This window comes from Habropoda laboriosa, unplaced genomic scaffold (assembly GCF_001263275.1).
Source record: "Habropoda laboriosa isolate 0110345459 unplaced genomic scaffold, ASM126327v1 scaffold203, whole genome shotgun sequence".
Lineage (NCBI taxonomy): Eukaryota > Metazoa > Arthropoda > Insecta > Hymenoptera > Apidae > Habropoda > Habropoda laboriosa.
The window spans coordinates 608,945-633,871 of NW_017100358.1; the positions used below are offsets into that span (position 1 = coordinate 608,945).

The 24,927-nt window shown below is 47.6% G+C and overlaps 2 protein-coding genes across 2 annotated transcripts in view; both read right to left on the minus strand.

The window, feature by feature from the left end:
* Window positions 1-10,026, minus strand: part of LOC108574668 (homeotic protein Sex combs reduced-like) — a 39,021-nt gene extending 28,995 nt beyond the window's left edge. The window contains exon 1 of the mRNA XM_017937291.1: window positions 9,094-10,026. Coding sequence (XP_017792780.1) covers window positions 9,094-9,907 — 814 coding nt within the window. The 5' untranslated portion in view covers window positions 9,908-10,026. The remainder of the gene's footprint in view (window positions 1-9,093) is intronic.
* Window positions 10,027-18,384: 8,358 nt separating this feature from the next.
* LOC108574663 (homeobox protein Hox-A5-like) lies at window positions 18,385-19,744 on the minus strand. The gene is made up of 2 exons (XM_017937285.1): window positions 19,108-19,744; window positions 18,385-18,893 (listed from the first exon to the last, which is right to left on the minus strand). Exons 1-2 carry the CDS (start codon window positions 19,742-19,744, stop codon window positions 18,385-18,387), a joined length of 1,146 nt encoding a protein of 381 aa, XP_017792774.1.
* Between the last annotated feature and the right edge of the window lie 5,183 nt (window positions 19,745-24,927).

Here is a 24,927-nt window from a genome sequence, read left to right on the forward strand (position 1 = left end):
TAACGGACCACAAAAGGTGAGACTAGAGCGAAGAGAGGAATTACCTTGACCCAAACGCGAGTCGAACAGCGATCAATCGCAAAATGCTGTTTATTGCAATCGACCAAACAAACATACCCCCAAACAGCAGTATTATCCCCTCGTTATCCGTCGTTTTTCCAATTTGAACCAGCTGCAAAACACCCAACCGAGCCAACACACGTCGAGACAACGAGGAGATCCGCTGTATGGGGAACCGTTTTGAATTGCCACCGAGCGAGAGAAGATCGAAAGAATGGTACAACCTTCTCGCGGTCCTTATTTATGGCGAAATGATTGACCCGTGATTACGGGCTGCACGAATGCTCGATCTTTCGGCTCGGTGAATGGCGAACGTTCGCGGTCAGAGAGACACTGGAATCGCCGGGTCGGATCTGAAGTCACGTACGAACGTTTGTTCTCGAGCGGTAAGAATCGCTTCTGATGAGAGTTTCAGGCTGGATTAAATGATTTGACGCGGTGTATTGTGTGTGTGTGTGTAGTATGCTCGAAGGGAAGTTGCGTAATTGGGATGGAATGTGTATCCAACGCGAGTAGATTTTCTTGTCTATTTTTAATTATACACACCGCATATTATACGGCAAGTGTCTATTTATAAATTCTAACGGGGTACGCGTAGAGAGACGAGTGAATTTTCAGGTGTGTGAGAAAACGACGGTGTTCGCTGATTAATCGCGGAAAGAAAAGGGAGAAAGTCGGAGGAATTAAAAAGTTGCCGGTGGATCCGGCGAGACTTTCATGAAAGCGGCCGCTTACGGATGCGCCTCTTTCCACGCCATTTTCTATCGATACTGTTTCCGTCCGAGGGAACATCCTCAGGTCCAGTCCGCGACTTTCTCGACGCTGCCTCCGTGAAATTTTGCCGCCGAAACTCTTCGCTCTCTTTGCTCCTTCGGTTCAATTTATTCCGGTACGTTGACACGGAAACGCGTGGTCTTTACAATCCTCTGGAAGAATTTTACGGTTCAAGCGTATACTTAAAAACAAACGCCTCCTTCGGCGCTTCCCCTTCGAGAATTATTAGTTTGTAATGTATTCTATAATAATAACAGTAAATCACTTACACGTTTTTATCTGATCTGAAGTAGCAATTTAGCGTAATAAGTAACAGATACCGATATAATAACCAAGAGAATCTTTCTCAGAATTGAGAAAAAACACTAGGTATACACTAAGTCGCCTGTCTTCGTCTCTCTCTGTAATTACAGTGGATAACTTCACATCCGAGTTTTTCATGCGAAACTTCGTCGGACCGTGAAACCTTCAACACCTCCTGTCGCGACCACCACTCCAATTATCCTCATCTAAATAATCGCGAGCGTGTTCCATTGGTGTTGCAGGTGAAAAGGAGAAAGGACGCACGTCAAACGCGGATATTCCACAGACGTCGAAATAAACGCGGCGATATCATCGATTATCGTGGCACCAAAGCAGAAAAGAAAAGGCTTACGGAGGAGCACTTCGGTGCTTATTTATGAGAGAACGATCGGTCTGTAATTACGCGAGGCCACCTTCCGGCTGGCTCGCCGAATCGTTCACCGCCAGGCAAAAATAATTGCGCGATCGGTCTCGATGGACGATAACTGGTCGCGCGAGGCCCTTTAACCACCGATCGAACGGTTCTTAGTAGTACGTGAAAAGTGTGTGCGTAGTGGAGTTCTTGCTAGCCGGATATCCGAGTATTTGAAGGCGAAATTTCAGTCTGAGTAGTCGAGTATCCAGACTTGTATTCGATTTTCTTTGGTAGGTACTCGAATGTGAAGCTTTTCTTATACAGATTCGGAGTTTATTCGCTAGTTACCGAAATGTGAAGCTTTTTTAATCCGGATTTGAGTTTTTTTTGTTCATTACTCAAATACGAAGGTTTACTTGTCAGGATTGATGGTAATGAAAGCGAGTTTGGATAGAGAATTGAGATAAAAGTGTGCGAAATTTAATACGAATAGGAGACTATTCAACGCTGATATTTACTATTCCACAGACTCGACGCGAATTTAGTATCCAGATATCCGAATTCAAAGCACGCGATTATCCGGATATCCAAATAAAAATCTCGCAATTATCCGGATATCCAAATTCAAAGCGCTCGATTATCCAGATATCCAAATCTAAATCACGCAATTATCCGGATATCCAAATAAAAATCTCGCAATTATCCGGATATCCAAATTCAAAGCGCGCAATTATCCGGATATCCAAATTCAAAGCGCTCGATTATCCGGACATACGAGTAAAAATCGCGTGGCTATCCGGATATCCAAATTCAAATCACGCGATTATGCAGATATCCAAATTCAAATCATGCGATTATCCAGATATCCAAATCTAAATCACGCAATTATCCAGATATCCAAATTCAAAACGCGCAATTATCCGGATATCCAAATTCAAAGCGCGCAATTATCCAGATATCCAAATTCAAATCACGCGATTATCCGGATATCCAATTAAAATTCGCGCGATTATCTAGATATCCAAATTCAAATCACGCGATTATGCAGGTATCCAAATAAAAAACACGCGATTATCCGGATATCCAAATCTAAGTCACGCAATTATCCGGATATCCAAATCTAAGTCACGCAATTATCCGGATATCCAAACCTAAATCACGCAATTATCCAGATATACAAATTCAAATCACGCGATTATCCGGATATCCAATTAAAATTCGCGCGATTATCTAGATATCCAAATCCAAATCACGCGATTATCCGGACACCCGGATCCTAAGGTCCAAATTGAGTAGCTATCCGAGCATTCTACAAAACCAGAAAGACCTCCCACAGAAAAAATACAAGCCTGCATAAAAAACATCTCCATAGGTCCACCATCTCTGACACAATCGCAGAACCACGATAACATCGACGAATCAAGTCATAAAACTACACGACACGAAAATTAGATAAAACAAAATTACCCTCGGAATTCTTTCCATTATAATTCCTCACAGTACTCGCTCGAGTGCTAAAAATTCAAACATCCGCAAATACCGAACAGCAATAAAAGCCCTTTATACACCGTGAACGAAACGTCGTTCGCGGACGATTCGTTTTAGCTTAGGCAAAGAAATCGTCGCGGTCCGGTAGCGAGCGTTTCGCGATCGCTATCGCTCGCCTCTTAACGCTGGCGTGTTCACCGAGCATTAACGCGCGCTACTTCGCTCCTCTCGCCGATTTTCCGCCGGCGACGTGTACCGAATGAATGAAGATTTCAGGGGGAATTCGAACGTGATTTTATGTGTTAATTTTCCTGTTAAGTCTCCTTGGACTTTTTTTTCCAATTCAACGAAGGGGAACGAGCGTCGTTGGGAAAGGACGAGGAACTAGAACTGCTAATTGAACTATCTCGGTTCTTTCAATTATATTCCCGTATGTATCGAGAATGAGTAACGAGGTGTTTCAAAGTTTTCATAACTACCAGGCTGTTTTGCAAATTTATCAGCTAACTTGTTTACTTAATCACCGGGTAGAACTTTTACCGCTGTTTACAATATTCAGATATTCGCATTTTTTTCATGTTCCAGATCTTTCGGTAGGAATTTTCATCTCGACTCGCAACGTTACCAAGTAGCCACGAATCGGAATAAGCGATCGCGACGACGTTTAACGAAAGGGAAATCGAAAATCGCGGGGCTGGCTCTCGTATTATACTCGAGATAATTACGCGTCGAACATGTTGCGGATACCAGGAACGAGGAACTTTAATTGCGTACATCATTTTCTCAGGATACTAATTACGCTGGAAGATCGCTACTTTTAATTCGACAACTTTTCTGTAGGGCACACACACACAGAGCGCCTGTTGGAGGAAGAAGAGAGAGAGAAAGAGAGAGAGAAAAAGGAAGGAACAATTCTTGACGCAGTTTTATCAAACGATGTCATCTCGCCTTTGGCGAACCAGGGGAAGGAACTTTTGATCGAGCAAATTACCCGTCTTGCCAGCGAAACTTACTTGTGCGTGCACGAACATCCCAACATTTGTATGTAATAAAATACCAATTAAACAGGAAAATATCGCGTGGTAGTAATTTACGAGCTGCAACCGGAACTTTCACGCTCCCCATCGCGATACGTCCTTATTCCCGATTGATCTTTCAGGAAATTCAGAGTCGAACGTTCTTCTCGTAACAGTTATTATTACCCTGAAAACAATGCCGCTTTTTCGGTATCGTTTCGACACAGAAATACCAGATATTCCTCGTTTCCTAGGCTAACTATCGTCTCTCGTTTCGAATGCGGAAAACTCGAGAACGAAAACACCGGATTCCTCTTCCGTTTATTTCTCCAGATCGTTCGGTGGAACGTTCGCGTATCAACACAGGCTTCAAAGCGTCGCGACGCTTACGTTCAACAACGCGATCCCTGACGAATCAATTATTTCCCTCTCGACACGACCACGCCACACTTGTCTATTTTCTTACGAGCTGTATTTTCCCTCGCGAGGAATAACGACGCCGCCGTGGCGCTTCCAACAATTGCCACGCTGAAAATCTCGACGTCTATCTCACCTAGTCTTAAACTAGCCGATAATACTTCGTCAACCGCAGTTATATTCGACTACTCGACGAGGTGAATTTTAGGAGACAGCGAACAGCTGGCTTTCGCGACGATTTCGAAGCAAGTGAAACGACACACGCGTCGGAATAGCGTGAATTTTAACGGAGGAACTGGTTCCTGGCCCTTCCTGGTGCAAACGTTTGATTTATGGAACGAAGAAGGGCTTGTAATACCTTTCGACACTGCTCTATGCAGAGTAACGGTGAAACACGAGGGAATTCAGACACTTTTTCTAAATGAAACTGGAAGTGTAGCTAAGCTTCACTTTGTCGGGATACAAGAAGCGACCTTGATGCAAATTTTCCCCGAAAATCCTCGGCCGAACGAGTGAGAAGGTAAAAGACGGACGCAGGAGGCGTACAACGGATCCTTTGCTCTCGGGATCGTTTACAGAAGACACGGCCAGGTCAGAAATCACCTAGCATAATTATCTCGAGCACAATCACCCCTTTGACGTACGGACATTCGTGCAACTGTTGGTGATTTACGGCTCTGCCCTGTGCCTCGGTCCCGTGCATTCCGCGAACCGGGCAACTATCACTGTACTGTCCCGTTTGCGCAATTAAAGTTCGAGTAGGCTTGTCCCAGCAAACGTTCCCTCATCAATGGCCGAAAAATTGCGGGGACACAGAGCTCGGTTTAAAGGGCCTTGCCCCCACGCTGATACTTTGAACAGCTCTTTGATCCGCTTCGGGTGTACTGTAACTGTTCTTCGACTTGCAGTAGAGACACACTGTTCCTCCACGTTCGTCGCTGGATTTCGGGGGAAACTCGGGATTCCGTGTGATCCTAGGCGTCGAATGGCACAGAGAAGAGAGGAAAGGAGCGAGAACGTAAATGGAGGCGTGAGCGCGAGGGAGAGGAAGTCTCTGTGAGGAGAGGCTGAGTAAAGGAGCTTTGGTTTTCGTATCCCGTTTGGGAGGCCCGTCGAATGGGCTTCGGCCTTCGTTCGTGAGAGGCCGGACGCGGTACAGCGAAAGAGAGATGGAAGGAACCTCCGGAGTAACCAAGAGAACGGGCCAAGGAAGAAAGGAAGAAACACAGTGGAGGAGGGTAGAGGAAGAAAGAGAGAGAGCGAGAGAGGACGAAGGAAAGGGCCCCCCGCGCCTTACAATGCAGTCTGATTTATGGCCCGGGCGCACATACATAGAGTTACACACGATATCATAATACCATTAATTCTTCGTCAAATTCCCCGCTGACTGAATCATACTGGCCGCGCAGTAAATCACGCGGGGCGACTAATGTGAACGCGACCAGCGCTCGCTGTCTTATCTCCTTTGAACCACGGGGGCAGGTGGATCCAGTCTCTTGGACTCCGCTGAATTACTCTTGTCCTGGCCTCGACTGGACCCCCTCTTATTTCTCTCTCGCTCGCTCGCTCTTTCGTACTCTTTCTCGATCGTTTCGTTCTTCTTCCTTCGCTGTTCTACGAGAGGTCTAAACTCCCCCCCATCAGCGACGCACTCTATTTGTCTCGTCTCGTTTCCGAGAACGTAAATGGAGGCGTGAGCGCGAGGGAGAGGAAGTCTCTGTGAGGAGAGGCTGAGTATAGGAGCTTTGGTTTTCGTATCCCGTTTGGGAGGCCCGTCGAATGGGCTTCGGCCTTCGTTCGTGAGAGGCCGGACGCGGTACAGCGAAAGAGAGATGGAAGGAACCTCCGGAGTAACCAAGAGAACGGGCCAAGGAAGAAAGGAAGAAACACAGTGGAGGAGGGTAGAGGAAGAAAGAGAGAGAGCGAGAGAGGACGAAGGAAAGGGCCCCCCGCGCCTTACAATGCAGTCTGATTTATGGCCCGGGCGCACATACATAGAGTTACACACGATATCATAATACCATTAATTCTTCGTCAAATTCCCCGCTGACTGAATCATACTGGCCGCGCAGTAAATCACGCGGGGCGACTAATGTGAACGCGACCAGCGCTCGCTGTCTTATCTCCTTTGAACCACGGGGGCAGGTGGATCCAGTCTCTTGGACTCCGCTGAATTACTCTTGTCCTGGCCTCGACTGGACCCCCTCTTATTTCTCTCTCGCTCGCTCGCTCTTTCGTACTCTTTCTCGATCGTTTCGTTCTTCTTCCTTCGCTGTTCTACGAGAGGTCTAAACTCCCCCCCATCAGCGACGCACTCTATTTGTCTCGTCTCGTTTCCGTATTTTTATAGCCGCTGCTCGGTTATCCACGGGAGAATCAACCAGCCGATTTCACGAGGGACTACCGCCACTGTGGCAGCCACTTGTCGGGACAACGTTTACGTAATCGCGGTTTCACACAGATCCAACGTGTGCCACGTTACCTTCTTCTTTCTGCGAGAGAGCAAGTGTGGGTGTTTGACGCTTCGACGGACGTGGGTATTTTTTGGGGGAAAATGGAGGAGATGTTGATGAAGCTCTTGACGTATCTACGTCGATTTTTGACGGTTCTATTGGGATAGCCTACTGAGAAATTTGAGAACAGTGAATTTTTAATTCATTTCTGTCTATTCTAATTCCCTATCGATCACATAAAACATTCGTCCTCCTTGTCAAATCTTCGGCTAATTCTTAACTTCCTCGGTTTCTATCTATTCCACCTTCGCTTTGGAAGATACTGCTAAGAAATCGTAGAAGAACTGTGACAGGTAGCTTCAATAACGTTCAATTAATTTCTGGTTTATTATCAGCTCTTATCAACGTCCATCTCAATTTCGTATCGATCTTATCCATCATCCGTCCACCTCCTCGAGTCTTAAGCTGATTCTCAACTTCCCTGCGCTTTCTATTTATTCTTCCACGTCTGACGTGTAATTCCCACCTATTTCCAAACAACTCGAGCTGTCTTATCGATTGTTCCCCGCTATTCTTACGCGCCGTTTCTCGTCCTCGCGCGTCCGCCATTCCGCGACAACGCGAAACATCTACAAACCGGTCTACAAATTGCTCCGAATTATCCTCCGATAAAAACACCACCCACGAGCTCGCACATACTTAACCCTCCGACACGTCGTTTATGAAAACTGGCAAATTACGCTCGTTCGTTTATTCATGAACTCTCCTCTCGGTAGCCGAATTTAATAACGACATAATTTACACGGCAATTTCCCTAATTCCTCCCCTCCCTCGGTCGTTCGCCGGCGAGAGTATTCTCTAGCATCGCATAAAATATTTCAAACGTGAATGGGAGAAGAAAAGAAGAAGGGAAGAAGAGAACTGACTAATTTGGTCACGGTTTCCCTGTTCGACCATCACACACGAGTGTAGTAGCATGATGTACGAGCGAGGATCGCTATCGCGACGAGTATCGAAATTTATAATCGCTCGGCCAATATATTTCAGCGGTGATTTAGCGGCCGCATTCCAGTTATGACACACTGGCACAAATTTCCACGGACTCTCCTTGTTACAAATCACCAACTTTTACCCGTTTTTTAAGCACCGGTATTTCCCCTCCCGTCGTAAGTTTCCATTATGAATTATCGCCGATCGCGGCGCGGTCCGACGCCGCGATTTACGGCCTAAACTGAGCCAACGCAACGCACGTTGAGTTCCTCGTAGGTTTTCACGAACCTTCACATTACAGCCTACGTACGTCCGGTGTAATTCGTTTACGGCGGTCCGTTTCCTTCCTACGACCCGGGAAACACGAGACGCGTTCCGAAATTCGAACTTCTTTTCGCAGATCGAGGGGTAAGGAACACGTGTACCTACCGCGTCTCCTTCGAGAAGAGAAAATTTCACGCGGTTTGGGACTTGGAGTATTTTTTTTGTGTTGCAGTGTCGTTCTTTTTTAGTAGATAGATTCGACAGGCAAGTGTCTTTCTGAACAATTTTTGCAGCAATGTGGTGCTCGCTTGTTTATTGTTTGAAGATAATTCTAAAGAAGAGAACCAAGAGACTACCTTTGTAGCTTGCCGTAATCAAATCACCCAGTGTCTTTGTGAACAATTTTCAAACTAATTTACACCTTGCTCGCCTGCTGTTCGAAACTGACTATAAATTAAGTCTGGGATTAAGAATTGAACCAAGAAAAAAAGTATGTACTTTCGTGCCTTCCTGAAATCGAATCACTCTAATTGCAATCCTAATTTGTCCCATACTCGCCTATCATTTACAGCTAACTCTAAATTAAATCTAGGATTGAGAAGTGAACCAAGAAGAAAAGGATGTACATTCGTACCTTCCTATAACCAAGTCGCCCAGTGTCTTTCTGAGCAATTCTCGTAGTAATTTGTCCCTTGTTCGCCTATCGTTTAAATCTAGCTCTCAATTAAATCCAAGATGAAGAATTGAACCAAGAGAAAATTACTACCGCAAATCACTCTAATTCTAACCCTAATTTCCCCCTTGCTCGTCTACTCAATTAAATCCAGGATTAAGAATTGAACCATTTCAATAATCATCTCACTGAAAGCCTACCAGAGAGCAAATCTCCATCTCCAGTGAACGCAAACGCAAACTCGTGGTAAAGAATGAGAACCAAGTGAAAAACTAGAGAAAATAACGACTGCAAACTTACTCTGTCCGATGTGCACCCTCTTCATCCACGGGTAAATCTGCGGAGGATTGCTGCCGGATGCGTTCCCTTTGTTCGACGAATTGTTCCCGGTACTGGAGGTGCTCGAAGTGGAGGACGCTGGCGAGGATGCGGACGACGCAGTGGTCAACGTTGAGCTTCCTTCTTGCACAGGTCTGGAACTTCCACTCGCAGGAGACGAGGCCGATGCGGCAACCGACGACCTCGACGAGCTTCCTGGCGGCGAGGTGAGACCTGACGCGGCCTTGCTCGTTCCAGGTGCCACCAAAGGCGTCGGACTATTTCTCGAGGTGGACGTTGTCAGATCCTGAGGCGACGCTACGCTGGTAGACGACGTCGAATCGGCGTATTTGCAGCTCGACGTGGACGGTGCCGATGGCGCGGAAGCGGCTTGCAAAAGCGGCGTCGTCGGGTCCTGGTGTAGCTGCTGCTGCGGATGATGCTGTTGAGGATGATGCTGGGACTGTGGATGAAGGCTGTGCTGTTGCGAGGTGGTGGTCGCGCTCAGCCGTGGCTGAGGTTGCAGCTGAGTGTAGTCTATCATGCCCGTAGGCGCCGTGTGCTGCATTCCTGACGCTGGAGTCGCGTACGGATGCTGGGGATAGTGTTGCTGAGGCGAGTAGCAAGGTGCAGGGTAGCTGGTGGCCGCTGCATTCGGATTGTAGTAATCTCCACCGGCGGGCGATGCCGCCTGCATTGGTTCTCCAGGTGAATTAGCGGTGGCTCTTGGTTGTTGTTGCGCCTGTTGGCCCGCGTAGCACGATGTTAGAGGATTGACGAACTGATAGGAACTCATGGTTCACCGCAAGTGCACCGCAAGTCGACGTCACTGTACCGATCGTTCCACACGTGTACGGTTCGACATTCACGAGAACAACAAGAACACCAAATCTAATCTCTCGCTCAGATACGTATGGCGGCAAGATACGCGCACTGTCGTTAAATACGGGACCGTGTCATGGTTGTAATCGTTGTGGGTCTCTCTTTCACGAAGACCACGACGACGACGACGACGACGACGACGACGAGGAGGACGACGATGGAAACGGTAGCATGTCACACTTGGCTTGGGAAGGGAGAGAAATTAACAAGCTCACCCGTACGTGTGTGTCCCTCTTTCCTTCTTTCTTTTTCTCTTTCTTTTCACCGCGTTCACACCTATCGCGCGACTGGTTACACGCGGATAAACACGTGCCTACAAAACGGATTCGATAATGAACGAGGGGATTCTCCTCTGCGACGAATAGAAGGTGGCCGTGTGCCGGCAGGCGGGCAGAGTCTCTGTCTAAACCGACCTGAGTCGGAGTTTACGAGGGCCACGTGGGCCTGGGCTATAAAACTGTCTTCTGCTTCTTTACGACCTCACAACTCGCAATTACCTACGGAGAACTCGTGGCGGCAGGCGTGCGGTAGCGCGTAACAGCCGGCTTATCGGGGCTCGCCCCATTGAAGACCGAGAGAGACTCCCCGCGTGCACTTCTTTCTCCTTCCGTGTCTCTTCCTTGTTTCCGTACTGTCTTCCTCTTTTTCTTATTCCTCTTCTTCACGAATCACCGTTTCTTCCTCTTCTTCCGTCTACTCGATCGTCGAAACGATGTACGGCGGGCGACGGTTCGCGGTTGACAATCGAAACAAACGAACCAATCAACTCTGTCAATTTCTCTTGGAGACGTGCGACAGACGGGAGAGAGAAAGAGAGGAGAGAAGATTCGCGGAAGGAAAAAAAAAGAGCGGAAAAAACGGATCGCGTCGGAGAAAAAATGAACGGATGATTGTTTCTGCCCGTGGTTGGCAGTCTCGGTATCGCCGGTGTACCGATATCACCGCATTAGGGGGTGAAGCGTTATTGCCGTGGCGGCTCGGCGGCGTTCACCGTTCCTGTTGCGTGCGCGGAGGGTGGTTGGTATCGTACTGAAGGCCTCGCCACGATCCAACGGAGGCCCGGTGTGTGCGGTAGCTTGTCACGTGCCCGCGCTCTCTGCGTGTCAGAGGAGCGCCTCGACCAATCCCCGTCGTTCGTCAAACCTTGATTGGTCTCTCCGCCGGCGTAGGATTCTTCAACCCCGTTCCTTGCGTCTCCGTCGGGTCTGTGTGGTGCTGGTGCTGCTGCTGCTGCTGCCGCCGCGGCTGGTTGCTCGTGTGGTGGTGTTGCCTGGCTGCCTTGCTACCCGACGTGACAAGAGCCGACGAGAGGGGTGTGCGAGCAGGACAGGAAATCCGAGGGGTCACAGAGAGGGGATAGCACCGTCAGGGGGGCTAATGGAGAGATATTCGGGAGCCCCGAGGACCGATGGTGGGGCGAGGATCTGTCTCTCCTTCTCTCTTTCACGTTCACGATTCTCTCCTCTGCACAACCTTCTGGCCGCAACGTCACCAAGAAGTAGTCTTCCGCTTGCCGTCTCTGCGAGGGGGCAACGCGCGCACGCGCCCCCTTCCGCGTACACCCTCGTGTCGACGAAAGAAGGAAAGAAGAGGTGGTTCCCTCGCGAGACACTGTTCTCCTCTCGATCGTAACCGATCTCCTACGATCCTTTTCCGTTTCACGATTTTACCTCTACGCACTGTCGTGTAATCGTCGCCCTTCGACAAAGTTCACCGACAATACAGTGTCCCCGTCGCCTTTCAAATTCACCGGCCGAGAAGAGCACTGCGGTACGGGTCCACTTCCGGGCGCATTTCGCGGGCCCCGCGAGTCTCTAACGGATCGAGAGAGGGTCGCGGTCTATGGAAGGGGCGCGCATAAGTCAGGGCGGCCGGCCGCGGCTGACAGTTTTATGAGAGTTTGATAGTCTCCGGCGCGGTGTTCTCCGGTTGACGGTGCCAGAGAAGCCGGAACGTGTCCGTTGGAGAGAGAGAGAGAGAGCGAGCGAGAGGGAAAAGAGAGGAGGAGGAACGGAGAAGGGAAAACACGCGCGCACTACGCACCGCACTCTTTATTGTCCCATAAATTCAAACCTGTTGCCCATAGTCGAATGAGAGGGACGGGGCTGGTGTGAAAGGAGCAACAGAGACGGTAAATACACAGAGGGACAGGGAGAAAGAGAGAGAGAGAGCGGGAGAGAGAAAGGGACACGGCGAAAAGAGAGAGGAAAGCGTGAGCACGAGGTTAGGAATCCTCTCCCAATCGCGGCGATCCGATTGACGCCCCCGTTATCGCACGTACGGCGAACCCGGACGCAACTCGTAACTCACTGAACCGACTGAGCCGGTCGAGAGGAGAGCCCGAGGAGTTGGCGGCTCTGAGCAAGCAGAAGCATGTGTGACGTAGTAGCCAGTTGGTCAAACGGGGGGCACCGCGGGGTGGCGACGTGCCGCGTGGGGTTCCGGAGCGAAGGGGACGGCCGAGGAGGCGGAGCTCTCCTTTGGCTTCTCGCGGATAACGCTTCCAGCTCGGCTTCGTCAACCGTTTCCCTATGCATATTTTCCGCGTTCCTCCTCATTACGCATTGTCTTCCTGTTTTCCCCTACCTTCTTACCTACCGTCTTCTCCTCTGTCCTTGGCTCGACGTAACAACGTTATCGCAAATCTTCATTTTCACCAAAACGATCCTCGTTTCTTTCTTTGCGTTGAAATTTTAAAGAACGATTTTTCCAAAACGATGTGTACACGGTGTTAACACGGTCGAGATACAGGAGAAAAGCGAGCGGAAAGCGCGTAGTGTAGCGCTCACTCGCCAGATGTGGCAAGTGCGGCCGTTCCTGTTGAATTGTCGCGCGCGCCCGCCCCCGGCCGCCCCACCCCTTCGACAACATCCCCCCACCACGGTTACGCCGCGCCCCCACCACGGCACACAGAACTGGCTATCTCTTCCACTTTAAGTTCTCTCGCGGTTGTGTTCGTGTACGTGGCCATCCCCACCACCTCTTCGGTATTCGCCACTTCGGAGCCCGGTATTTGTCCTACACCTACCATCCTTCCTAGGCCTCTCTTTCCTCGTCGCGGTGGCGTGCCCTGAACGAGCGCGCGCGCTCAGAACCGACTGGTTCGAACGGCGCGGCGGTAGAGAGGGGAGAGAGATAGAGAGAGGTTGACAAGTGATCGCGGATCAGCGACGGTTCATCCTAGCCGCAAAACACCGTCGAGTCGTTGGAAACGCGATCATCACCGGGACGTTTGCGGATTCGTCATCGCTCTGCTTTGTTCTTGCGCGGCTGATTTCGAGGGGCGCGTTTCCGGCCGCTTCTCGAACGGGTCTCCTCGAGGGGAGAAACCGGGCCGAGTCGGACCGTTTTAGTTTATGGTTTCGTTGCGGGGTTTCGAGTGGTGCTCGTGGTGGCAGGAATTAGGGAGAAATTGTTTGTTTATGGGAGTTATGTAGGTGGACGATTTGTTTGCAGGTGATTTATTTCGAGTAAGGGACGTACAGATTTGAGGATTTTGGGAATTGTTTTGGACTAGGTGTAGTTACTCTAAAAACTATTACGGGTCGCAATAGAAATTAATGGAAATTATGTCCAGTTACTGTGTTACACAAATATTGGGAGAGTTAACAAAAATGAATGCTTTCAGTGTTCCTATTCTTCATATTCATAACGTTTAATGGTTCCTCTGTTAATCGTATATACAATTCCCAAGAAGATTTCTTTAAGAATTTCCTTTACAACGCATCGTCGTTGATTCCTCATTCACCAAGTCCCCAATTCTCTCAAACATAAAACACACCCTAATAAAATCGCTCTCCTCCAATTCATATTTCCCGCAGTCTATCAAGCCACACACGCGGCAATGCAACCTCTATCAAAATTACAAACTTCCCCCGGCGTTCGCCGAAGAATGCCACTCGAAAGTTCTGCTCTCTGATGTACGACGATCTTCGTCCGGGACTCAGCCCCCGAGATAACGAAGTCATCACGTCAGGACGTCGATGTATTTCAGACTGACGTAATGAAAGCCAAAGGCATCGAGAAGGGGATCGGGTTGGAAAGAAGAAGTCGGCCACGGTCGGAGCATTTCGGTCCGATCCGCATTGCCTCGCGGCCGCGTGTCACTCTTTGCTTCTCTATCGTCTTCTCCCTCCCGCCGAACCTTCTACCGTACGCCTCGTCTCTGTTCCGCTCCTCGTCCCATTAGAAATTCTAATAAAGCCGTCTCAGGTGTAAAAAACGTATCGGGACCCCCATGAATCACGTGTCGCAAAGCGGAGCCGCCAGGACACGTGTATCTGTTATGCCGTTCTCTCCGCGACGCGAACTCGAGGACGCTTTGCGCGTTCTGCCTCCTCTCTTCGAGCCCCCTCTCGTAATCTAGCTGCTCGTCCGGCCGGAACGAGTCCGGGGAAGTAATTATTGTCGTTGATACCGGGTTTTAACCGGCCGCGAATTATCGTCGGCCGCGCGTGTGTCGTTTGCAGGTAGCAACGGGATCGAGATGCTTGTAAGCGGGAGATTGGACGGAGGATGTGTGCGGAAGGGAGTGCTTTGGATAACGATTGCCTGTGAATGCGAATTTATGGAGGTTACTTTGGAAGAATTCTGGTTTAATTATTTTGTGGAATTGATGGAGAGAGGGGCTTGTAAATTGGAGAGATTTGAATATTTCTGAAATTGGCTAGGAGGAATAAAGATATTTCAAAGAGTATTTATTATTGTGTCGAGGATAGGATTCTCTGTTAAATTATTTAAAACTTCTTCAAGAAATTTAAGGACTTTGGATTACAAAGGATAGAATTTGGTGAGAGAGGGGCTTGTGAATTGGAGAGATTTGAATATTTCTGAAATTGGTTAGATGAATAAATGTATCTGGAAGATTATTTACTTTCTGTTAAATTACTTTAGGAAGTTTTGCCGAGCAGTTTAAGGGCCTTGGATAACGATTGCTTCTGATTAGAAACTTGTGCACTTTGCGTTTAATTATTTCCAGGAATTAATTGGGATAAACAGGCTTGTAAATTGGAGAGATTTGAATATTTTAAAAATTGGTTAGGACGAATAGAAGTATTTGAATTTATTATTTATTCTTCGTATGATTCTATATTAAATTATTTTAGAAAGTATAGAAATCGAGCAATTTAAGAACTTTGTATTACAAAGGATAGAAAGATAGAATTTGTAGATAGAGAGGCTTGAAATTAGAGAATTTGAGTACCTATAGGATGAATAAAAATATTCAAAAAATTATTTATCTTCACGAGGATCAAATATCCTTCATACTTCAAAAATTGCGTAGCCAGAATGAATAAAAATACTCGAAAGATTGCAGCGTCGAGGATAGGGTTCTCCATAAAGTGACGTTACAAAATTTTCCCACGCGTTTTAAGATTTATTAGCAATCCAGCAGACGTTAATTCGAATTTTCATAAACGTTACTTAATTTGTACGTGGTAATAGTCGACCAGAAAATTGATTCAACTTCCCAAGCATCACACTGGACCTGATTCCGCCTCCGGTTGTACGACACGCCGTAGACCAATGACGCAATGACTCGTGCGAGTAAGTTTAGGAAGCAGAGGTTTAATGTAGATCTTGTCGTGGTTGTGTGCCTGTCACGATGCTCGTATATTAAACCTCTGCGTAGACGGTTCCATGCGTTTGCATAAATAAGGGTTGCCACGTCGTTGGTTTCTCTTTTCCCTCGTTGATGTCCTCCGTGGGCTGATGCTTCTCGTAGGCTAATAGAGACGGCTGGAATGTCGCACTCCTTCCTATGTAACATCGATCGACAAAGATATTCGAATACCGAAACTTTCTCTGAAAATCTGAATATTCGAACATCGTTCGGAGAAGAAAGAAAAGAAAATCTTCTAAACTTTTCTCACGAGGAGGCGCGAGAGGTCTGATAAATTCCGCGCGGGTTACCCGGACAGGGCGGGGAGAGAGAAAAAAAAAATATATTCAATTCGAGGTTCACAGCTAAGACGCGCTGCAGAAAAACCAATACGTATCCGCGTGCCGGCCATGATGGATTGCCGGAGCTATGGGAAACTATCTGTCAAGCACAATATCGACCCTCGCCCTCTTCGTCCAACCCCTAGAAACCGAAGGTTCACTCTCGCTGCCAGCCTTCGTCCCAGGCTTCTTCTCTCTCTCTCTCTCTCTTTGCTCGCGATGTATATAGTCTCACCTATACACTGCCATACGAACCTTTTCTCGGCCCCCTTTTTCCTCTCTCTCTCTCTCACCCCACTTCTGGCCAAGAGAGTCCGTGACCATTTCGCAAATGGCACATCTCTCCTCCACCATAGATCCCGCTGCGTTTGCATAAGAAAGACCAAGGAATCTATAGTTAAAGAGCGAGTAGCTGGCGTGCACGAGGAATCCCCCGCGATAAGGGAAAGCTCGCGGTCTCTCCCCCAGGTAAAATGCTTTATCGATCGCCATCGACAAGTCGCGATCGAACGATAACGACAACACGACTCGAGCGATTCACCCGCCTTGTTTGTCCAATCGCCTTCGCGAGATTACTGCTAGCCTATTCACGAGGATTGCCCTATGTCGGCGCTCTGAATTGATTCTTCTCTCTTTTGGCAAAAGTGATTTCCTACGAACGCGTGCACGCGTTATGCTTCCTCGATACTTTCTTCGTGATTGTGTGCCGTGTCGGAAGAACGAATGGTAACCCTTTTAGAATAATTTATTTTTTAGGTAGAAAGTTATAAAATTACTTAATGAGACTTATTTTTATAATCGACTAGTATTTCGTTGAAGGTACAGTTAAAAAGTATTCACTTCTAGCGCAAGGGAGCTTACTTCTACGTCTTCTTAATTAGTTACTTTTGTGTTACGCAGAGATTGCTAGGATACGCGCTCCCTCGTTTATAGAAGCTTCTTTATCCTTCGTTTGGAAACTATTTTATCACTTGTCTAGCGTTAGATAAATAAGAATATTTACACTATTTTTACTAACTAGTAGGAACATTGTGCGCTGCTCGCAGGCAGGATTCGCGAGATACAATTGCTGAAAGATCATCGCAGAGGAGGAGAGTATACTACGTAAATTACACGACAGAAAAAGGAACACAAATTGGCAGAAATTTAGAAACAGGACGACTAAGTTACCGCGCGATCTACGAAAGTTCGACGATTCAAACGCGCACTCCACGCTCGGTGAGCAACTTTTAACGAACACAGGCCCGCAAGAGTCCGCGGAAGCGGCACAAAAATTCGTCGACTTCGGCGAAACATTCCAATTGCAAATTAAACGAGGAGAATTGTTTTTAAAAAAGAGTAATCAGCCGTAAGAAGGACGCTGTTGCACGCACGAGGAACGTTTTCGGCCATCTTGTTTCGTGTGAACGGCGCAGCTGCTCAGCGATTCCCCACCACTCTTCATCCCTTAACTTTTCGACTCCCCACGTTGTCGCCCTGTGTGCCTTGCCTTCGCAACAGAGTGTATCGGTAAGTTTTTAAACCGTCTTCCACTTTCAGTTACACGAACGTTCAGCTTCCCTTCTCAAGGAAGTTCTCCACCTCGTCGAGGCTTCAGAAGACTTCCGCTCGAGAATATTCAAATTTTCCTGCCGATTACAATCTTTTTCTGAAAATCTCCTCCATTTTCCCGTGCAAAATTGGTCCGAAATTCGCTTGCTCACCGCTGACCTCCATCTTCGGGCTCGAAGGGGCGCCTCGAGTCCCTTTCCCTCGCTGAAAGCGCGCGCTCGGAAAGGCGTAACGAAAGCGGAAGCGGCGCGACGCTGAGTCAGCGTCATTAATCAGGCCAAGTATGAATTTTAGCGGGCGCGTCAAAATATTTTCGAAACGAGGCTCTCGCGCTCTTCCTCGCCGCCGCCTCCGTTCCGCGGAGGTGGAGAGAGGAGCGTGTTTGTAACGAGAAACGATCGAGCGAAATACGGCGTGAACGAGCGCGCTCTTTCGGGATACCTGAGCCGCCGGGTATGCTCGGCTATTTAGCTCATTCGGCCATAAATCATAGTGGTTGCAGGGTCAGCTGGCCCGATCCTCCTCAGGACCCTCTGTAAACCTCCAACTTTATCGTGCTTCCTTGGATTTTCCGTGTCTCCGAACGGCCCGTCGATTCCTCTCTCTCTCTCTTTCTCGGTAAATGAGAACGTTTCTCGAACACTTTACGGCGAATTATTCGAAGCTACTCGAGACAGAGTGGCAACGTTCACTAGGTTTCGAGCGTTGATGAGTTGAATGCAACACAGAATTGCGCACATATAAATCTTCGCATTCTTGTTCTTTGTGCCGAGCCTCGAGAGTGATTAGGTCAACGATACTACAAATTGCCACTAGGTAGATAATTATACTAACCAGTCTTGCAGAGTCTATCACTCGATCCGAAGGGGACATTATGCGCGTACGCTACGTAAGTATTCAGGATTCACCGTGATGATCGAGCTTCGCCATCTGGCTACCGTAATTCTCCTTCTGGAAGTAGCCGTGACTGTCGTACATTCCCTGCTGCTGATGACGATACTGAAGGTAAGCCTCGTGGAGACGTTGGTGATCTTGCATGGCGGAAGTTGCTTGAACTGTTGTCGCAGCGACCTGATGCACCGCGTGCATCATTGTATTCGTCGGCGAAGCGGTTCCTGCGGCCAACAGTCCTTCTATCGGTGATCCACTTTGGCTAGTCGAGACTACGTCCTCCGAGGTTGATTCCAGACCGTTGTAACCGAGCTTGCCGTCCTTCTTCGCCTTCATTCGACGGTTCTGAAACCAGATCTTGATCTGACGCTCCGTCAGACACAGAGCTTGGGCTATTTCGATGCGGCGTCTTCGAGTGAGGTAACGATTAAAGTGGAACTCTTTCTCCAGCTCGAGAGTTTGGAAGCGGGTGTAGGTCTGTCGGGTACGCTTCTGTCCGCTGCTGTTCCCATCGCCTGTAATTCGCGAGAAATTTTGAAATTTTCAGGGGGAGGAAATTCTTTGGGAGACTTGGTGAATTTTTGTAATGAAAATTGGGTTATTGTTAAATTTGCCAAATTCTCCAACTGACAGTATCGGAGATTCTAATTTATGAAATTGGGCAATAACTAAATTTATCGAATTCCTTATTACTATTTTTCTAATTACTGAGAGCTGTCCAGAACGAACCATTAGAATGGGAAGACTTCATCCAAGGATAGTCCACCTGCCGCTGCTCGTCCGCGAACTCGTTGGCCTCGTTAGGGCTCTGCTTGCCATTATTATTATTATTCACATAAGCACCGTAACTCTGTTGCACGCCATAGTCCGTGGGCGAACTAGGTGTCATCATCGAGGGTGTCACGCAGCTGCTAGAGTGTGGTTGCGCAGGATAGCCTTGATACCCTTGCAAGTATCCATTCCGTGTTTCCTGTTGCTGAACTCGTTCCTGGCTCTCCGGTAAAAATCCAGCGATAGGCGACGTTCTATCTGTCGAAGAAGTCGGCGTATACGGCGGAGTCTGACAAGAAATATGCGAGCCACTCTGTCCGCGAGGCGAAGCGACAGATTTTCCAGCGGAATTAACGTAACCATCGCTGATTGCCTCTTTGCCGTGACGAAGAAGGGTCTCGAGTAGACTCGAAGGGGGTGAAAGATCTTGACTCGGCCTCTGATTGTAATCCGAACCGGAGTGCAGCTGCTGATGCGCCGTCTGATACGCGCTATCGGGGTACATAACCTGTTCGGTGGATCGATCACCGATGGATGACTGATAAGGCCAGTAGTCCGCCGACTCGCTGCTGGCGAAATACGCTGAACTGGTCATGACGATACACCACGGTTCGTATCCTAGTACCGCGAGACGATTATTCACCTGATGGATTCCCGAGTGACACAGCTCCGACCACTTGGAATTGTACACGTCTCATGAGGTGCGTAACTTCACTTCGATCGAGATCACCGATCCTTCACTCAACAATTTACACTGTTCGACATTTTCGTGCGCGCTGGAAAATTAACGGGAACACAGGAACTGCCGAGGTTAGGTACGCCGAAGTAGCTATTCCAAGGGACGAGACGCAGCACAGAGAGGTCCTCGCCAGGCCGACTTCCAATGAAATGAAACGATTCCTGTCCCCGTGACGATTTCGACCGTCCACGGTACACGGGGGGTTCTACGCGTGCCAAAAAGGGGCACCCCGGCAAACTTTCACCGGTTTATTACCGTACCACGCGGACACAGGCTCCCCGACGGAGGTGGAGGGGGACAGGACCGAGCTACCCTTGTCGTTGCTCCAACGTAGCGCCTCCCGTGGTAGTGCAGAGCTACCGCACAGGGGAGCTCTTACTTCTCTCTGTCTCTCCCTTTCTCACTTCTATCAGCTGCCCTTTGATTCGGAGTTAAGGCCACCCCCGACACACGCACCGATCTGTGCCTCAATCCCCTCCCACTATTAACGCTATTCACACAAAACCCATATTGGCTCCCCTTGCGCCCGACCTCGCACAATGCCTGCCATGTGTGCACCACCCCTGGATCCTCGGTGCACCCCGCCGACCTATCGGCGAAGGGTACACACCCTGGCTGGATTTTGTCTCGCGAGGAGCGATGATAAAGTCGAGCGAATTGATAAGTGGAGCTTTATGAGACCTCCGAGGGAGGAGGAGGATTTGTGGGTAGATGTTTTACTTGGGAGATTGTGGGAATAAGGAAGGTTAATTGGCGGGAGAGGAAATGTGTTCTCTGAATTGGGAAGATTGGGTGTAGAATGGAGGAATGGGGATCGAAGCTTAATTGACGCAGCAATTGAAGACTTAGGCAGGAAAAATGAGGGATAAGGAGATGTCTCTTTCAGGGAGGAGGAAGTTGGGACAGGGAATGTATTTGCGATGCAAAGTGAAATTATGGAAAATTAAAAATTGGACGTAATAAAGTAGAAGTGAATTTTCGAAATTATATAGATGGCACTGATTGGATGTGAATTAATTTGTGGGAAATTTCAAAAGTTGAGCCAGTCAGGTATCTCTCTACGATAAATTTCTGCGGTAGGACTCGATTTTTGAAATGGTTCAGACGACGTAATTAACAGAAGCGAAGTTGGGAATTAAGGATCGATAGGTATCAGAGAATGTCCGCCACGCAAGTCGGCCGCCAGGTTTTTGAAAATCTTCAGGGCACGCAGGGGTTTTGCAAACGTTTTTAGCGAGGGGAAAGGAAAAGAGTGAAATAGATATTTCGAGCGGGTAAACAAAGAGCGCGCGGCGAAGCTAGACGCAGGCAGTCTTGCGAGTGACGTCTCTTTCTAGAAGCCTGACCGGCGACGATTAATCAACCCCGGTGAACCCTCTCTCGTCCTCTCTCTCTCTCTCTCTCTCCTCCTTTCCTGTTATATACACGTGCATTTAGCACGTCTCTTCTGCCCCCGTTCACCTTCTGTATTTTCATTAATCCCACTTTCGTCCCGGCGCATTTGCGAGGAGGGGAGACGAGAGGAGGAAAGGTCGAAGAAAGCTGAAGAATTATGAAAGTAGGCCCGGCTACATCCAGAGGGAACCCGACCACTTAACGCGTCCAAACCTCTTTTCTTCCGGCTCCTTCGAACAGTTGTCTCTTCTGCTTAGAGTTGAAATAAAAGTAGAGGATGATTCTTTGTTTGAAATTTCAAATTGATTTATTCCAAAATCACTCCACTGCATAATAAATATTTCATTTCTATCTATCATACTATTCTGTGAGATTTTCCATTCGCCTAAGACAGAATTCTTCCTCATTCTTCCTGCAAATATTTTCACTCCCCTTACATATCTCTTCAACTGCCGTTTTACCTCAAATCTTCCACAATCCTTCGTCCATTTTCCTAAAACTTTTCAATTCCCACTTATCGTCCAATCACCGAAATAATTAGAACAGACGTAGAGTGCGTTTACGAAGGAGACGCACAAGAGTCTCTTTAATTCGAGCAACACTCCAGGGTAAAACCGAGGATTAAGTGAGACACAATCGTCCGAGAGGCGGCTAACGATCAGCTTACGCTTAAAGAGGCCGCTTCGAAACAATTATCGTTCCGGCGAAGATAATAGACGGCCTTGCGGACAAACTATAAATAGTAAAGTAACCCCGAAAAAACGTGATTGATGATGCGTTCGACGCGGTGACCAAACCTCTACGGGGACTCCGGCCGGCTGATCAGGATGGACACGCGTCCACGTAACCACATTCTCACGCACGGTATACACACACGCCGGTGTTCACACATACCAACACGCAAATGATGCTGGGAGAAAGAGCGTCAGAGGTTGGGTCTCGCGTGTGCAACAGAGGAACGGCCACGACGATAATAAATAATAATCCGCAAAGGGCGATACTTGTGGGAAGGAACGAGGGTCGAGAGCGTTTCGCGAACCATACATGATTTTACCTACTGACTTCATTTTCCTGGCTGCGATGGCGGGAAACTGTGGCGCGCGATCTTAATGAAACTTTGCTTGTACGTATAGGTGGTGCGATGTTAATGAAAGCTCGACGGATAGGGAGATGTTAGATAAAGAGGAATATGGTGGCTCGGGTCGTTGAGAGGCGATGGGAATCTGGATTCGTCGCGATTGCCCTGAAGCGAGGAGAGAGGGATTAAAAGGAGGAAGAGTGAACAGAAATTTTTGGTAGGATGAAATGGGAGATTCTAAAATTGGCGGAATATTGAATCGTGGAGATTCTAGAAAGGAAAAGGGGTGCTTTTGGAGGCGGTGGGAATCTTGGATTCGTTGTGTTTGCGATTGTTTGAATTGAGGAAAGCAGGATTGCAAGAGTGAATGGAAATTTTGGGCTGAAAGAAGTGGAGAATGAAAAAAATTGACAAAAATACTAAAGCACAAAGAGAGAATGGTGTTTTAAACAGTTGAAAGGCGATAGAAATCTTGGTTTAGTTGCGTTTGCGATTGTTTGAATTGAGGAAAACAGGATTGCAAGAGTGAATGGAAATTTTGGGCTGAAAGAAGTGGAGAATAAAAAAAATTGACAAAAATACTAAGACACAAAAAGAAAATACTATTCTAAATCGTTGAAAGACGGTGGAAGCCTTGGATTCGCCGCGTTTGCGACTGTTTGAATTGAGAAAAGCAAGATTGCAAGACTAACTAAAAATTTTCGACTGAAAGAAGTGGAGAATAAAAAACTTGACAGAAATACTAAAGCACAAAGAGAGAATGGTGTTTTAAACAGTTGAAAGGCGATGGAAGCCTTGGTTTAGTTGCGTTTGCGCCAGTTTGAGCTGAGAAATCAGGATTGCAAGCGTAAATAGAAATTTTCCGTTCAATGAAGTGGAGAATCAAAGAAATTGGCAAAAATACTGAAAGAGAAAAAAAGGATGGTGTTTCGAGTCGTTGAAAAACTGAAAACCTGGAATTTGTCACGTTTGCCCTACGTTCAATCCACAAACCCAGGATTACAGGAGAAAATGCAAACATCCAACCCAAAGAAGCATAAACTCGAAAAAATCAGCGAACCTCCTAAAACAAAGGCCCGAAACAAAGGACCCCCCAGTCTCCCAGAAAGAATGAAGACGTCGAAACTCGGGAACCGCCTCGAACCGTGTAACACGGCCACAAAGAGCAGCACGAAGAGCAAACAGCGTTAAAGCTCGTCGAGCAGGAGTGCGGAACAGATTTCCGGAAAAAACGAGGTAAGGGTGTCGAGTGAAAGTTTTATTGCTCATTGTCGCGCGACCGGGGAATTTTTCGAAGGCGTCCGTCGTTCTCCTTCGTCCTCCTCGTCGTCGTCGTCGCGTTCCCCCGTGTATACCTGGCGGGTACAAAAACGCGGCGGAACAGCTGGCAATAATTCTGTTTATGGTGTTGTACAGTTCGAGGCGACACGGTCGACGTAAAAATGAAGACACCGTGGCTGCCAGCCGGAGCCAGAGGTGGCTCTTCACCTGAACGTCGTACAAGAAGGGTGGGGATAACGCGTGGGGAGGCGCGTGTCTTCGAGTTGCTCGGTTGTTAAGGGACGCTGCTATTTACGAAGCGGACTCATAAAATATAAAGACGGCGCACTTTGGCTGCAATACGTCATCCCAGGTGTCGTTCAGGTAGTTTGCTTAATACTACGCTCTCTGGTCCCGCTGTAAATAAGAACCTGCCCTCTTCTTTTCCTCTTCTTTTTATTCCCTTCTCCTTCACTCGTTTTCTCAACACGGGAAGACACTGCAAGGAGGTCTATGCACGATTTCACCGTGCAATTAAGATTTCCGACCGTGTACGGTGTGTGCGCGTGTGCTTGTGTCTGGGAGAGAAGGCCTCACGATCGTAATTGAGGTTGCACGGAGGCATTAATTATATGTGGGAAAGCTTGCCCTTCGAATACCCGATAATTGTGAATTCTTTATTTTAAGGGCTATGTAGTTACGTCGGTTCGCTTCGTTTATTGCCATATAACGAAGTTAATTTCTTTATTTTATGTCGAGACGAAGGTTTCGCTGGGAATTCTTTGTTTTATGTTACACATAATTTCGCGTTTTATATTAAACAGAAAATTTCAGAATGAATTCCTTCCTTTTTTTTATTATTAAACACAGGGTTTCGTTTATTTCTTCATTACGTATTTCAATACGAAGGTTTCATTACGATTTCCTTGTTTTATATTAAATAGAAAATTTCATCGTGAATCTCTCATTTTGTATTAAACAGAAAATCTGAATTCTTCATTTCATATCAAACGCAAGCTTTCGTTTATTACTTACGACTAATTAAATTCCTTTCTTCACGTTAAACAGTAGGTTACACTTATCGCCTCGCAAGAATTCGAAGGAAAGTGATATTTGTTTCAAAGATGAGAATGATTTAGAAAGCAGGCTAGCCTTTATTGCCGAATTAACGGAGCAGAAGCTCTTCGATAGGTCGAATCCATCTGGGGACAGTTGGAAAGAGGACAGGGGGCGAACCAGTTACTTTGAATACGGATTCTTGCTAGCAGGACAAATTAAATTGGGGCTACGCGTTGCGTGAAATGGC

Bases quoted from the DNA above. Each gene is read 5' to 3' on its own strand.
- LOC108574663 (XM_017937285.1), bottom strand. From the start codon at position 19,744: ATGACCAGTTCAGCGTATTTCGCCAGCAGCGAGTCGGCGGACTACTGG. The intron at 18,894-19,107 runs GTTCGTTCTGGA...CGCGAATTACAG, and splicing joins GAAGTCTTCCCATTCTAATG to GCGATGGGAACAGCAGCGGA.